The sequence below is a fragment of the Callithrix jacchus genome, chromosome 21 (genome assembly GCF_049354715.1).
Source record: "Callithrix jacchus isolate 240 chromosome 21, calJac240_pri, whole genome shotgun sequence".
Lineage (NCBI taxonomy): Eukaryota > Metazoa > Chordata > Mammalia > Primates > Cebidae > Callithrix > Callithrix jacchus.
Window position 1 is genome coordinate 38,738,463 of NC_133522.1, and position 17,361 is coordinate 38,755,823.

Here is a 17,361-nt window from a genome sequence, read left to right on the forward strand (position 1 = left end):
AAAGTCATGTTTCATGACCCAAAATCTTCTTAATACAAGTATTTTCTCAAGTATGAATATACCTGTCCGGCATTTTTCTGATTGATAAGTTGATCTCCTGCTATAAGAGAATCCCAGTTTTGCTGTCTTATGAGCTCTTTAACTTCTTCGTTAGGCAGATCGATTCGATAGTTGAAATCACCACACCAAAATACATAGTCATGGGAAAACAGCATTCTTCCCTGAAAGCAATGAGACAGAATTTTAAATTCAAAACAATCAACGTTCAAAATGTTTTAGAACTATTTCTTTGCCTCAGATATGCCTGTTTCCTCCCATGTTCTGTTTCTTTAACCCAACAGTAATAATACACATGAAAGGAAAATAAACCTCAGGACCTCAAAATCACTAAGCCCAGAGAAAAATGAAGCTGGGAACTATGGCAGGCAAACCTGCCTCTCATTTTATTCACAGGTCCAAAGATAAGAAGCTACGTAATTCTGTCACAATTTGCCCAAAGAAATTCCCTGTGGACAAAGGATAGACAGAACTCAAAGACATCCCTCTCAGACTCACCTGAGACAAATGCACATCTGACTGCTTCCTCTAGCCTACTGTTTATGTAAAAACGCAGATTCACTGACCCAGACTAAATTGTGTATTCAGTGGAAGGCTGATCTAGGACTTCTAAATGTTTCTAGGAACTATCTTAAATTTTCAAAAACACTGATGTAGAATTTGGGGCAAATTAAAATACATTTCAAAGCTTTATCTTCAAGAACAAGCAGCAAAAGCTTACCATAGGAAAACTCAACTTTCGTGCTATTTCTACAAAATCTTCATTTCTTTCTTTGACTTGTGACTGCCCTGCAGCAAAGTGACTACAGACGAAGCAAAGGCTGGTTGTATGGAACAGCATTCGGATTGCAACTGCTCCCTTATTTCCAGTTGCACCTCCCATTCCAGTCTTCACAGTATCAACTGCAACATCCCTTTGAAATGAAGAATTCTAAATCACAGATTGAAATTTCAAGAATGCCACGTGCATAGGAAATCAGGAATATACATAATCATACAAGTAACACATAATATGCTACTGTGAGGGCAAGCCTATGAAAGAGTACAGTGAAGCTATTAGTGAGTCTTTAATCAAAACCCCCAAAACCATTTTAAAACAAGAACTATGGATAGTTTTTGTTTGAAGAACAGAAATAATAAATATTCTAGGCTTTTTTCTTGTTATTTAATGGTAGGAAGTAGCCTTAGGAGAGTGTTCTGTTTACTGACCTGATAAAAGGAGCATGCTGTGGTCTGATAAAAACAAACAAACAGACGCCCACCAACTGCTCAGAAGCCAGCAGCACATACTTGTTGTCTCTGGAGATTGTCTTCTGAAGTTCTACAGCCCAGAGCTTCTGATTTGTTGTGCTACAAGAAAATATTAAAAAGGGATTTTTAAAAAAGATAATGACAACAGCCTATTTTATGACAATTGTCAATCATACCTTTATCTACCCAAACTTCCTAAGACTCTGAAGGAAGCTTAGGCTGTTTTTGTTTCCTTTAAAAAAGAAAACTCACAATTTAGACAAAAGAAAACCACAATTCAAAATCTAATCTATTATTTCTTTATGAAGAAAATATAAAGACATTAAATGACTCCTCGCTGGGTGAGTAAACTCAAACTTATACATTTTACTTTTTCCTTAAGTATTCATTAAGATCACAGAGAAGTACAGTAGTATCTGTGGGGGGCTGGTTCCAGCTCCTGTGGATGCCAAAATCTAAGGATGCTCAAACCCCTTATATAAAATGGAGTAGTATTTGCAGATAATCCATGCACATCTCTCGTATATTTTAAATCATTTCTAGACTACCTGTAATACTTAATACAATGTAAATGCTAGGTAACTAGCTGTTATATTATATTGTTTAGGGATTAATGATACCAAAAAAAGGCTAAAAAAAAGACCAAAAAAAGCCTGCACATGTACAGACACAATTTTTAAACATATTTAATATTCTGATGAGTTGAACCCAAAGATGTGAAACCCATCGACATGGAGAGCCAACTATATGTGCTTCCAGATACATTTCCCTACTTTTATTTTTCTAAATTATAATGTCTTCTAAAAAAATTTTGCTATGGGAAATTAGAAAACATAATTATTAAATAAACCACCATATACCCATTTCAAAATTATCAATATTTTGCCAATCTATTTTCTTCCATCCCTCTTCACCTTTGTTTTTTTGGTAAACCTAGAATATTTTGGACCAAATCTAAGACTTATGCAATTTCACCTGCAAATACTTCTATATGTATCTCTAATGCAATGAGACATTTTTATTTTTACATATTCACAATACTATTATCACATTTAAACATTAATTCCTTAATATCATCTAGTAGTTTATAAGTAAAGTTCCCCATTTATCAAAAAAAATCTTCTAACGGTTGGTTTGTTTCTTTTAAAAGGGTCCAAACAAGGTCTACATATTGCATTTGCCTGTTATGTCTCCTAATCTCTTTTTTATTTTTTGAGATGGGATCTCACTCTGTCACCCAGGGCTGGAGTGCTGTGGCAGGATCTTGGTTCACTGCAACCTCTGCCTGGGTTCAAGCGATCCTCCCAACATCAGCCTCCCAAGTAGCTGAAATTCATTCCTTATCTTCTCAATGAACCTTATCCTGATTATTCATTTGAGACTGCCAACACTTCTCTGTGTCCCTAGAGTTGATCCTTTTCCTCTATTTTCCACTGCACTTTTCTAACCTGCTATATAGTTTACTTATTGTAGTTATCGTTCACTGTCTGTTTCTTCCCACTAGAATACGAAGTCCACGAAGATAGGGATTTTTGTCTGTTTTATTCATTGGAGGTACCTAGAGTGGTACTCAGTAGATACTGCTTAAATAAATAAAATGAATAAATATTCACTACTTTATTAAAGAAGAATATATATATTCCATACATATACATGGGGTGAGGAGCCTCGCTCTGCCACCCAGGCTGGAGTGTGCAGTGGCATGATCTCCACTCACTCCGTCTCCAGGGCTCAAGTGATTCTCCCTGCCTCAGCCTCCTGAGTAGCTGGGATTACAGGCATGTGCCACCACATCCAGCTAAATTTTGTAGTTTTAGTAGAGCCGGGGTTTCACTATGTTGGCCAGGCTGGTCTTGAACTCCTGGCCTCAAGTGATCCACATGCCTTGGCCTGCCAAAGTTTTAGGGTAACAGGTATGAGCCACCGTGCCTGGCCTAAAGAAGACTTTGATTAAACCTAGCCTAAAGAATAATTTAATCAAGTTCTATTTAGACAAACAACTGATCAATGCACTTGGTACTAGGAACCCTCAGAGTTATATTCTAGTTTAAGACCTGAATATGTTTTTCACAAAACATAATCAAACAACAAAATGAATGAAGTTAATTTCTTTCCAATGTTCCTGATGTGAACTGTTATTCATTTTGGCTAATAAAATATTTGTCATTTGCAAAATTGACTATTTCAACCCATAATTTCCTCCTGAAACATCTTTAAAAATGTCACAAAAGATGGGAAACTGCTGAAATTTAAAAGCAAGCATACTTTGTTAAAATAAAATACAAACTTTAAACTTCACAAATATAATTTGTATTTGTAACATGGGTTCGGAGCAGCAGTTCCAAAAGTGCAGTCTGGGGATATCTTTGAGGGTTCCCAAAGCTCATGGGGTCACAACTATTTTCATAATACTATTAAGGCAACGTTCACTGTGTTGACTGACAGTTGCACTGATGGCGCAAAAGCAACCATTGGTAAAAGTGCTGGTGCTTTCACTGGAATCCAGGTACCAAACTATACTAGTCATCATTATAATCCCCACTGCCATACACTTGCAGTAAAAAAAAAAAAAATGCCACTTCACCTAAGAATGTCCTTCATGAAGCACTCAACATTATTCATTTGATCAAACCTCATCCTAGGTCACATCTTTTTAATATTCTGTCTGATACACAGGAAATACACAAAAAGCACTTGTGTGGTATACTGACTTATGATATTTATCTCAAAAAAAGAAAATACTTTAAGTTGTGAGTCAAACTGCCACTTTCTTTGGAATACAGTTTTTCCTTAAAAGAACTAATGACAGATGATGGTTATTCAGACTTACATTATTTGGCATTTTTTTCAACTAAGTCTGTCTCTTCAAGAAAAACAACCAAGAGTATCTGTTTTCAATGGCAAAGCTTGAGTTTTCAGGCAAAAATTAGTATTCTGGAAAACTTGTATCTGCTACCATGATCCTTACAGCTTCCCAACACTTACCCTCTGACACAATTACCAGTGATGGTAATTAACCAGTATGATGCTTTGATATTATATAATGAAATGTGTTAAAATTTGGAAGAGCTACATAACTTAGGAAACTAGTATTACCCCAAGTGACTAATACACAATGTTACAAAATCATGCAAAGGTAAAAGATCGATAAATTTTAGACTAATAGAGCACAAAGTTTATCAATATGGTTTCAGATTCCATTTTGCAACTAACTTTTAAGATTACCATTTGGTGTGGTGTCTTATCTACACTATACCAAGATAACACTTCTCTGTTATCTACCCTACCAACAGAGGAGAAATTATCTGTTTTGGTATAGTATTAAAGAAGAAATTATCTGGAAAGGTTATAAAAATATTTTCTTTTGAAACTACATACTTATGTGACTTTTCTTCATATACTTCAAGCGAAACACTGCAGCAGACTGACACAGAAGCAGATGTAAGAATCTGGCTATCCAGGCTGGGCGCGGTGGCTCAAGCCTGTAATACCAGCACTTTGGGAGGCCAAGGCGGGTGGGTCATGAGGTCAAGAGATCGAGACCATCCTGGTCAACAAGGTGAAACCCCGTCTCTACTAAAAATACAAAAATTAGCTGGGCATGGTGGTGCGTGCCTGTAGTCCCAGCTACTCGGGAGGCTGAGGCAGGAGAATTGCTTGGACCCAGAAGGCAGAGGTTGTGGTGAGCCGAGATTGTGCCATTGCACTCCAGTCTAGGTAACAACAGCGAAACTCCGTCTCAAAAAAAAAAAAAAAGAATCTGGCTATCTTAAACTAGACATTAAAGAGATTTGCAAAACTATAAGACAGTGCCACCCTTCTCAGTAAATTTTTTGTTTTGAAATGTTATTTTTCAAAAAGATTATTTTATGTTAGCATGTAATAGGTTTATTATTGTTCTTAAGTGAATTAAATGCTTTAAAATTTTCATTTTTAATTTCTAATATAATAAATATCAAGAGATATAAACTTAACAAAAGTTCTTTTAACATTCTCAGTATTTTTAAGTGTGTAGAGAGATCCTCAGACCCAAAAGTTTGAAAAATGCTCTTTTACAGTTTTACAAGCACCTTTCCATTTATTATTTCAAGCTATCCTTATAACAATTACTTAATTATCTGTCCTCCATAGTTTCCCTCAACTGGCAAATTTTTCAGTGTATTATGTGGCTAGCTTACCTTGCATTCACAATGTTTCCTGCATTCAGTTCTACCATTTCTTCAAAACCAATTGCAAATATATCAGTTGGTTTACTTCTTTTATCTAAAATTAAGCATCCAAGAAATACTTTAAAACACAGCCTCAGGCAAATGGCAACCCCACCCAACACAACATAACACCGGATTTCATAAAAATTGATTTTTGTGTTTTGAGTTTAACCAAATTCATATTAAATGCAAAAACTCTTGAGTGGAATAAATTAAAATTTACTTTCTATTCAGGTGTCCTAAGTTTGCTTCTTTGTTTGTTATCCTTGAAGATTCTTAGGTCCTTTCAGAATTCACTTTGAAAAAACTCTTGCTAAAGTTTTTACCAGGGACGGCAGAGAAATAAAGCATTTCTCAAATCAAAATCTCACATAAAACTGGAGAGAGAAAGAAATTATTCAGAAAAGGCACAAGGAATAAAGCGACTGAGAAACTACCTCAAATTGCAGGTAATGGGAGGAATTTTTCACATTAAAATGTGAAAAACGTAAGCTTGATTTTTTCGCTATTTTCTGGGTGAAATAAGTCCAGAAAAACTAGGAGAGATCCAGAAACTGAGACACATTACTCTGTCTAGATACTAAGGACTAAAGGAGAACAGAGCTGCTTGAGAAAGCAGCCCAGAGAGACTTTGGGTGCCCCAAGTTTCTAGAAATGATGACAAATAGCTAGAAAGAGCCTATATGACCAGATGCGACAGCCCCTGCCTATAATGCCAAACACTTTGGAAGGTGGAGGTGAGAGGATCACTTGAAGTCAGGAGTTTGAGATCAGCCTGGGTAACGGAGTAAGACCCCCATCACTACAAAAAATAAAAATAAAAAAATTAGCTTAGCATGGTGGCATGCATGTAGTCATAGATACTCAGAAGGTTGAGGAGAGAGGATCTTTTGGGCCCAGCAGTTTGAGGTTGTTGTGACCTATGACATGGCCACTGTACCCCTGCCTGGGCAATAGAGAAAAAGACCCTGTCTCAAAAAAGGCAGGGGGGGCAGGCAGAAAGAGCCTATAAATAGTCTGAACTAACACTGAGAATTAAAAAAATGTACATTGACGGCTATTATGTGCGCGGCTCATGCATACATCACCTCATTTAATTTGCCACATAAACCCCTTATAAGAGAGATTATTTTTTGTCTTTTATTCACAGACAGGAGATTTGTGCAAGTTCACACATAAAATGTAGCCTGGCACACAGACTCTAAAGTCAAACTGAGTTCAAATCATGGCTTTGCCACTATTCCACAAACATGGGCAGGTTACTTCCCTTTCTATGTCTCAGTTTCCTCATGTGTAAAATTGGAATAATGGTGTCTATGTAATAATAGGTCTACTCTGAGTATTAAATGAACATATGTAAAGTACACAGAATTATAGTGTTAGCTTTTATTATTATTACTATTACAACTTTAAGTTCACTTAAAACCTAAAGGGCATTTTAGTCCAGTGGCTCACCTGAGGTCAGGAGTTTGAGACCAGCCTGGTCAACATGGTGAAACCCTGTCTCTACTAAAAATACAAAAAATTAGTCGGGCACGGTGGCAGACACCTGTAATCCCAGCTACTCGGGAGGCTGAGGCAGGAAAATTGTTTGAACTGTGGTGGTGGAGGCTGCAGTGAGCTGAGATCTTGCCACTGCATTCCAGCCTGGACAACAAGAGCTAAACTCCATCTCAAAAAAAAAAAAAAAAAGAGCATTTTAATAAAAAGTTTGGGGAAAATCCCAGGGTTTAAGATGGGACTGATGAAAAATAACTAAAAAAGAAAAATCTGTATCTCACACCATTTCCTATACACTCTCACTATAAAACTTGGTATTTATATACTATTTTAAAAAGGAATTAAAGCTAATTTTGGAAGAAAATCAAATTCATGATTCTAATCAAAATCTTTTTTTTTTGTTTCTAAGAGATGGAATTTCACTCTTGTTGCCCAGGCTGGAGTACAATGGCAGCACGATCTTGGCTCACTGCAACCTCCACCTCCCGGGTTAAAGTGATTTTCCTGCCTTAGCTTCCTGAGTAGCTGAGTAGTAGTGCCTGCCACCACATCCAGCTAATTTTTGCATTTTTAGTAGAGACGGGGTTTCACTATGTTGGCCAGGCTGGTCTGGAACTCCTGTCCTCAGGTGAGCCACCTGCCCTCTTCCATAGTGCTGGGATTACTGGTGTGAGCCACCATGCCCAGCCCAAAATCTTAATAAAAGTATCCTCTGCTCAATGTTTGGTTCTGGCTCTTAACAGTTTGGTGCAGAGTACCCAAACTGAATGCCAACAAAGTTTTTCAAGGATAAACCAGTACTCTTAAGTTATTATGTAAAGTACCAATAAATATCACAAGTTTTATAAGGTTGCTCAAGACCCACTCTGCTATTTCTTATCTTAGTAACTAGAGGATTAAGAATTGAAAAACAGGATATAGGTTTGAAAAATAAAACTCAAATGATCAATTATATTTTAATTATGTAATTTTAATTACAATTAATAAATGAACACTTTTAAAGGGACATAATCTTGGTTTATGTCCATTTAAAATAAAAACAGAACTAGATTTTATTATGTATGGCTGCCTTCAAAGAAATCTATTTATGTGTAAATTCCTACTTCTGAAAATCAACTATGAAAAAAATTTTGTTTTATCATTGTGTATTTTTATGAAGTAGAAACTAAAGGTCTAGAAATTTTAAAATGGTAAGATTTTAATAGATGTGATCTTTAAAGATGCTGGCTTTCAAATGTATAGCTCCAAGTTTTTTAAATAAATTAATGCATACTCTAAAGTGGTGTTATTTGTTTTCTAGATTAATATATCACAGTCAGGATTTATTAACTAAGTCCATATTATAAAAAGTCAACCTTGAAACTCCTGGATGCCAGCTAACTTGGGTGCATCAAGAAGCCAGTCAGTGAGTGTCTGATTCTTGAAAGCTATGCTGCGAAATTGTTTCCCACCATTCACGTTCCAGGTTCCAACACATACTCGAATTTTCTTCGGCTTTGAATATTTGTAGAAATTCTCACACATGCTCTTTAGTACTTTAGAAGATGCTAAACGAGACAAGACACAACAGAATTTTAGCTGCATTAAAGTATTTATAAAAATTGATTTTCATAACTGAAGTATGACTCTGGAAAGTACAATTATCACAAGCATGAACAAGCAAAAGATACATGCACAGGCACAAAAAAAGATCAGCCTTCAATGCAAAGCCTGGCATGAGGCAATTAACCAATACATCTTAAAAAAAAAAGTCAACATTAAATACTATAGCCAAAGTAAAAAAAAAAAACTATTACAGATACAGAATTACTGCAGCAATATAAAACATGCAGAACAAATAGTTCTGTTTCAGTGAAATGGTACATTATTTTATACTGCACAAATCCTAAAAAATATACACTTTTAGGAAGATAGCAATTTTCTACAACTTTCATTAAGAGTCTGATAAAAATATAAATCTGATTTTTCTCCAAACAAAAACATTTAAGAACATTTACATTTAAGATTCTAGCTATGAAAGGCAGCTTGAAGAATAATGTCTCCTTGACAAAAATACAAGATGATATTTCTGAAAATGAAATCACTACTAAATGTTTCCCATCTCACTCTCAGAGTGGAAGCCAAAGTGCTTAAACAATGATCCGAAAGGCCCTAAACAATTTGTCTTCTTTTTCCACCCTCATCCTCCACTCTCCCTAGTGAACTCATTGCTCAGATGCTGGCCTTCCTGCTGTTTCAAAAACATGCCAGGCCTGCTTCCACCATAGGTCTTCGCACTGGCTGTGCCCATAGCCTGCAATGTTCTTCCTGCATATCCTTCAAGTCTTTACTTTCCAATGAGGCCTTCTATGACCACTTTATTTAAACTGCACTCTGCCTAACTTTCCATTATCCTCTCTCTGCTTTATTTTTCTCTATAGCATTTATCACATTTATAAACTATTATTTTATTTACTTATCCTACTGTCTCCCCTCATGAGAATAAAGATCCAAGGGCAGACATGTTAGTCTGTTTTCTTGATGGCAATACTCCTAGTAACTAAAAAATTACCTAGTACACAGTAAGTGCTCAATAAATAATTGTTAAATGAATGAATGATCAATACATTTTGAATCCTCAGTCTCTCCTTTTTTTTTGGTCTACAACCTGTCTTGTCCCTCTCTAAATTATCAGCATACAACCTTAAAAGCACCTCGACCTAAAAAGAGAATCTGCATTTAATTGGCAGCTAACCGGTAACAGGAAAAGGACACCAAAACTATTTTCACCTTTTACTACATGCTCTTATGTTATGATATTACCTTATGATACCAAGATACAGCAGTCTTACGAGGAAATGAGAGTGAAAAAGGCAAATAACCTGTTAGTATTATTGCAAAACTAATATTGACCTGTGGAATGGCTGATTTAGGTAAGTATATCCCCAGTGTTTCCAGGGGCAGATATGCAGATGTCTCACCATCTTGCTGTTTGCTTTGATTGCTTGTATAGAGGTGTCTGGGTGGTAATGAAAACAGATTGTTTGGCCTGTTGATATGGTTAATTCAAAGCTGACTGTACCTAGATAAAAATAATTCTCTACTATTACAGTTTATCATTGGTCTTTAAAATTGAAGTCACTGTTGTTGTTACTAACACAAACATCGCTTCCACAATCCGTTCTATATCAACACCCAAGTTCTATAATAATTACACAGCTTAAAATATTCAGCAAGACAACGAACTGTGTGAACAAAAACGTACTGCCTCACATACTAAATAAACGAATAAAATCAAGTCAGTTTTTAAATGAAATAAAAAGGTAATAAAATATTCCTAGTTTACTCTTAACTGGTGGCACCTTAATGTGCTTAAAGAAACAATGAGTTGAAATAAAATAAAAAATTTAAAGAAAGAAACAATGAGTCTATGTTCAAACAACAGATGTCCATCCCTAAATACCATACCATTTCAGAGAATGGTGTTCATTATATAATTCAAAAATATATACAGGTGCTCCCTTCCTCTACCCTTCTCAAAAAAATAATCAACAGCTTCTCAAAATATTCAGAACAATAACTAAGCCAAGCAATTTTTAAGTTATAGCAAATTCTTTTCAACTAAGTATTTGGCAAGAGTTAAGCTTCATTTCTTTTGCCGCAGATTCACGTTTAAAGACAAGATCATAATCCTCGTCCAGAGAATGAAGCATGAGATTTCTAAAAATAGATAGGCAAGAAAAAAAATAATCTTTAGGTCTTACACACTTAACTATTATTGTTAGAAATCTTGGCACTTTTTAAAATTAAAAGACTTCAGATCATATTTTAGTGCAAGTCTGTAGTTTTTAAACTATTTCACTCACAATAAGGAAATAAGACATTATCTTTCTTAAATATTGAGTGTGAGAAATGCTGTTGCATAGTCATAAATATCACAGATGGCACTCAGAAATTAATCCAAAGTAGTTACATCTGGATTTTTTTCCATTAGCCTATTAAGAGTAAGGCGTAACACTGGCCAGGTTCGGTGGCTCACGCTTGTAATCCCAACACTTTGGGAGGCTGAGGTGGGCAGATCATGAAGTCAAGAGATCAACATCATCCTGGCCAACACAGTGAAACCCTGTCTCTACTAAAAATACAAAAATTAGCTGGGCGTGGGGGCACGAAGCCACTGCACTCCAGCCTGGCGATGGAGCAAGACTCCGTCTCAAAAAAAGAGTAAGGCATAACACTAATAATATTTGTTCAATGAAATGTAAGAGTGAAATTAAAACTAGCTGAATTATCTTTAACTGGGATTAAGCAATTGCGACAGGAAGACAAAGAGCACTGCACATTTTCTTCAGAATGAAGTATTTAATTTTCTCAAGCTTGAAATTCTTTTCTCAGATTAAAACAAGATATCAATTTATCCTGTTAGAATCTGATGGCAAAATAAGAAAGTTTCCAATTATACGGCTTAATTTGTTTACAGTATCAACTTCAGAAAAATTAAGAAAAAATTGTTTTTATTTATAGATTGATTTTCTATACTGTACCTGACTGTAATGTCTGTTCAGAAACTATGGATGCATCAAGAAGAAAACAAAGAATCATTAGTAAAAACAAGTTACAGTTAAAATGTATAGTGACAAACATTTTGAGATGACCTCACTTTTTTATTTTAAGTCAATCTGATAACTTATTTTTCTGATGGCTATAGAACACCAAAGGTTACAAATAAATGACAATGACTGATACAAACCTTCTGCATCTAAGAAAAATCCTACAGTGACTCAGCGATGTCCACCGTTACACCATCAGAAGCTCCTAGGCCTGCTCTTCTGGCTGCTCCTGCATGTATGTTATGCATGCATGTGCGCACGTGTGAGATTATGAATATGAATATGAAAATCTAAGAGGATGCTGAGGATATGGAAGATACTGCTCTAATATACATCTTTTAGTATTCTTTCTGGGACTTAGCAGTTGATAAGTACAATCAGTTAGCTATAACAAGACAAATGAATTCTAAAAACATCACTATGCTATGCAAATTGTGCAAATTCCCATAGCCACAGGGCTTATGGGAAAAAATAGGGTGGGGTACCACATTCAAAAACGTCAACAGTGACACACCAAAAAAGATAGGAACCTCATAAAAACAGTAGCATGACATTACACATGTTAAATGGTTATAAAATGAATGAATATAACCATTAATAATGCACTTCATCTTGAATAAAGTTGGCTTGCAGAAATGGGCATCAACATGGTGCAGCTTGTAATGTGAATAATGGAAAAAGGGATATCTGAAATTAGATGGAAAGTTGAAACAACAGATGTGGGTGGATATGGCTCATGACACACAGTGAACTGAGGCAGGGGGAAGATGTTTGAGGTAGGTGTGCATATGTGTATGTGGTTGTATATATTTCTAGCCATCTTAGTTCTGCTAGGTGCACTTTTCTGCATTTAACTAGTGTTGCTTGCCAACAAAATCACACATAAGCTCATGCAAAATTGGCCTTATGCTCAAATAGTTCCCTAATATATCAATTATATTGGAACAAATTCCCATTCTCAGAACAAGCATTGCAGCAGAACTGAAAGTACTTTTTAAAAAAGTATGATTTTACATATAGTAAAATGTGCAAGAAACTAAAAACACTGATGCTGAAGTGTGAGGATTACATGGGTCCCTTGCTTCTCCTCTTCTTTCCTTCAACCATTTACTTTCAACTGTTGCTTATCAATGCCTCCACATCCAAGTAGGCACAGGGGGAAAGAGGTGACAAAACACAAATGAGTCAAGTCTCTACTTTTGGAAGCCAGGAAAAAAGCCTGAAGTTGAAAGTAGTAGCTAAGATCAGATATGTTTTGGAGATTTAGTAGGTTGAAGTTCCTCAGCCCACTTACAGATCCCTGAGGAGCTGTCTATGATTAACTACCTTTAGATACCATGCAGAATTCTGAAAGAATCCATAACCTATTTGACCAAGTAATTACCCAAGAATACATTACTTGATGCAGAAACAATTTTCTCCCACTTGAACAGGGAACATTAAACAGTTTGGTTTAGGGCTAACAAAAATTTTTTTTTCAGAGTGCTAAAAAGTTAAAGTCGAAAAAAGTACAATTAAGAAAGTCTAATTTATTTTGTCAATTATACCTCAATACATTTTAGAGAAAGCATAAGCAAGTCTAATCTATTAAGTTCTCAATGAATGTTGAGTTTTCCCATTATACTGCTTTTATGTGCTCACTGACAGAAGCTTTCTTTTGATTTTAATAAAAGATACAATGGAAAGTGAAAACCCACGATGAAGGCCATATATTTATTTCTAATATTAAAACTGGTAATAGCAGTTAGTACCTAATAATTAGCACTACTTTAAATTATTAATATGATTTAATACTTATTCAAACAACAGCAATTAAAAGCTAAGACCAAATTACAGAAACTTTTGGGGTGGTGATTAAAAAAATAACCAATATAGGCATTACTTTTTCCAGTAAAGCATTTTTCCATATAATTAATTATTAAATGCTCTATTAAAAGTACTAGCTGAATATTCTATGAAATGTACAAAGTTAACAATGCTTAAATTATTTACCCCCTCAATTATAATCTATAGAAGAAACCATGCATGGGCCTCAATTTACAGCTTAGTAACACCACTGATTGTACAAACATTTTAAAACAGACAAACTTCCTTGGAGACTGTAATTTTCAAAAATTACCTTTATAGAAATCCCTTCGAAACTATTTTAACCAACTAAAAATTGTTTGTATAAATAAGTAGACTTTTAGGAATATAAATAACAAAGTAAATAAAATATAAAGTGCACATACCACGCAAACTTCCAGTAGTTAAAAGTGCTCGAGCTTTGTCAGCTAAATCACTATTCAGAGTATTTCCCAGTAGCAAAACATCAATGGCCTCTTGCTTAGAGCTGTCAAAGAAGTTATTCTGAATTGTTCTGGTAACAGAACGAGCACCATCTTTTAACTTTCCAGCCTGTTGAGAAAAAAAGGAGCATATATTTTGATTTTAAATATTACTGATTTTACTCAGTAGGTATTTTCAAATTTTAAATCAGTTTTATATGATTTTCGTATAAAAAGGACCTAATCGTTCTATTTTGAATATATAATCATGACAATTAAAATGCCTCCAACATGTCACTGCTTCCTTTCTTCTTTTGGATTAAAGCTCTGCGCAAAGAAGTGAAAAAGCTCAGTGCTACAACCACATCCAGTAATGAGATCTAGAGCAACAAATGTTTAAAATTGCTTATTACAAAGGAAATAAACTGAAGTGAACTTATTTAAAACAAGAAAATTCCTTCTTATAAGGTAATTTGTAAACTTAAGGAAAAAATTGGTAGGGAGAAATGGGAGATAAAAGAAGATACACTGAGCTTAAATGCCCCTAGAAAAACTTCAAAATACTTTGGTAGTAGAAAAAGAAAATGGAAATTGCTCCCAAATAGCTTACATTATTAAAATTAAAACTAAATCTAAGAATGAAATTAAATTCTACTTCTCAAAAGAAATTTACAAGTACAGTTCATAAACAAATATTACATGTAAACTACAGTTTGTGTATTTTGAGTCATTTTATTGCCTATGCAAAAATACATCATAAACTAATAAACTTATTCCTATAGTGAGAGCTGTTTATAACTTTTAATGAATATATATTTTACTTATGCATGTTAGGTACCATAAAATGATTTATTTTGATCTTACAGATTTTGATGATTGTCAAAACAAACAAAAAAACTTGCACCTTTTAGAAAGTAACTTTAGTTGGCAATATGTGATTTTTATTCTTTAAATAAATAACAGTAACTTGAGGCTTCTTTTAAGAATAAAGAGCCAATTTTCTTAAATTCCACTAAATGAAGAACAAGCTTTCTTGAATGCTGTTAAATGATGCCACTATATTTAATAAGCAATTAACGTTTGGCATTAAATATTATTTCTTTCTACATAATAACATATGCAAATAACATTATTTGAAAAGACACTCACCATTCACATTATCAGGCAATAATAAGGAACCCAGAGAAAGGAAAAGAAAGAGCAGTTCAGATGTTAGATTTTAGTTCAATTCAGACTAGCATATTTAACGTATAAAATTTTATATTATGTTAAAGATAAAAGACCACTGAAAATATATGTAACCTCTGTACATATATTGTAGTCACTGCAGAAATAATAAGGTAGAAGAATATAAAAGAATATTTTAAGCAATAGTTTGAGAATCAGCTTTTAATAGCAAGAATTATGTTCTTAATTTAAAAGCAATAAATCAAAGTTTAACAATTTCAGGTTTATAAAAATAGGGACCATTTAAGAAGTAAATATTTGTAAAAGTCAATACAAATTATTTCTATGAGTTGAACAAAAGAAACTTTGCAGGTAAGGCTAATGCCTCTGGGCAGAGGCATGGCATATTATGAGACACAGAAGAGGAAGATGTGGAAATTAAAAGAAGACTTAGAGATCATGAATGGTCTTTAAAGAATTTCAGTTGTTCTATGGAAGAAGCTGAATGAGAACTATAAAAGTGATAAATGTTCTCATTTCTATTCTGAAATAATCTGAGGAATTGTGGAGATTTAGAAAGTTGATAAATTCAAGTAAGGCCAGGATCCTTAAAAAGTTAAACAATATTTAAGTAGATAAAATAATGAAAACTATCTCAAGTATTGTTCCAAACTCCATCAATAAGGACCAAATATTCGAGAAGAAGGTAGTCTGTAGATAATATTAGGAAACAAAAAGTAATGATGAAATAGACAATTATAATTAAGTCCATTCTTTTTTTTTGAGACAGTCTCACTCTGTCACCCAGGCTGGAGTACAGCAGCATGATCTTGGTTCACTGCAACCTCTGTCTCCTGGGTTCAAGCAAGTCTCATGCCTCAAACTCTGGAATAGCTGGGATTTCAGGTGTGCACCACCACACCCAGCTAGTATTTTCAATTTTCAGTAGATGGAGTTTCACTATGTTGGCCAGGCTAGTCTAGAACTCCTGGGTGCAAGTGATCCACCTGCCTCAGCCTCCCACAGTGCTGAGATTACAGGCATGAGCCACCAAACCCAGCCCATATTTCGCACTTCTTTGACATATCTTGCTAGCCGCCTTCCCAAGGTAAGATAAGTAAAGATGAATTATGCCCTAACATTGGGATCATGGTAAGCACTGCATAAACTGTTGATTGACTTATCTGTCCAAGTGGCGTACGTCACACATCTATTAACAGTAGGCACTGTGTCAAGTGCAGGGAACAGAAAGCCAAGTAAGAGAGAACCCTTTATTAAGAGGTCTATGGTTTAAAAATCATATCTGCAATCCAACTACTTGGGAGGCTGTGGCAGGAGAATTGCTTGAACCTGGGAGGTGGAAATTTCAGTGAGCCGAGATCGCACCACTGCACTCCAGCTTGGATGACAAAGCAAGATCCTGTCTCAAAAAAAATCATATTTGTAATCAAAACAAACAATACGAAAAGTAAAACAGATATACAAGGGAAAAATCATGAAAAAAAGAGAAATATGGTGGATTATCACTAAATGACTAGACAAACTTAGGGAACTCTATCTTCCATTTATTCATTAGTATCCACTGTGAAAGGAAGTATCAAAGAAGGCATAAAAGCACATTAAACAGCATTCTAAAACACATCTATTAATTTAAACCGTCTACTAATTTTTAAAAGGCCTTTTAAAAGTTTGATGAAGAGAGGAAAAAGAGGATATTCTATAATGTTGTGATAGATATAGATCTACCTTCGCTTTCCCTTCAAGAGCTCCAGTTCCTGCATATATCTTACTGATTGAATCACCATTCACAGACCACATTGACCGAAAAACTTCTTGAAAGCGAGTCACCAACTGAGGCTTTTCAGCTAAACCAAGAGCTTCCAACTGTTTTGCTAGCATCTAAAACAGCAAAAGAGACATTTTTATAAGTACATTAATAAATTAATTGTAATATGGCTTTTAAGAACCACCAGAATCAAATGAAAATTTATCATTATAGCACTATTTGGGACTGGATTCTGAAAACACAACACTTTACTAGGTTGTGTTAGTTCCCATCATTTCAATTTTTAAAATAAATGCTATATCAATGAAAAGTACAAGTATTGATAAGGACTTCTTTCTGGTTGAATGATAAAAACTTATTAAAGTATCCCTATAAATCATAGTTGTTTATTTTGCCCTCCTAAAAGAATTCATCAATCAACAGCCTGCATTAGAATTGAGAAAAGTGTTTAGTTTACCTAAATATAAATAACTAGGTCTCTATAATTCTTGGACTGGTGTTATAAGTTTAAGTAATTAAGGCAAAAACATATGAAA

General features: G+C 34.7%; 1 protein-coding gene across 50 annotated transcripts in view; it reads right to left on the minus strand.

Annotated features, from left to right (window-relative positions):
* The window catches only part of SYNJ1 (synaptojanin 1), an 88,209-nt gene that overhangs the window by 29,852 nt on the left and 40,996 nt on the right, over positions 1–17,361 (minus strand). For 16 of the 50 annotated variants that reach the window (XM_008986577.5, XM_078358478.1, XM_078358477.1 and 13 more), the window contains exons 11-18: positions 16,786–16,938; positions 13,837–13,993; positions 11,540–11,563; positions 8,372–8,563; positions 5,487–5,571; positions 1,267–1,407; positions 779–971; positions 63–221 (exon numbers count right to left, since the gene is read on the minus strand). In XM_008986577.5, coding sequence (XP_008984825.1) covers positions 63–221; positions 779–971; positions 1,267–1,407; positions 5,487–5,571; positions 8,372–8,563; positions 11,540–11,563; positions 13,837–13,993; positions 16,786–16,938 — 1,104 coding nt within the window. Of the gene's footprint in view, positions 1–62; positions 222–778; positions 972–1,266; positions 1,408–5,486; positions 5,572–8,371; positions 8,564–11,539; positions 11,564–13,836; positions 14,003–16,785; positions 16,939–17,361 lie in introns of all 50 variants that reach the window. The other 34 variants (XM_008986581.5, XM_078358484.1, XM_078358483.1 and 31 more) reach the window with 3 other exon arrangements.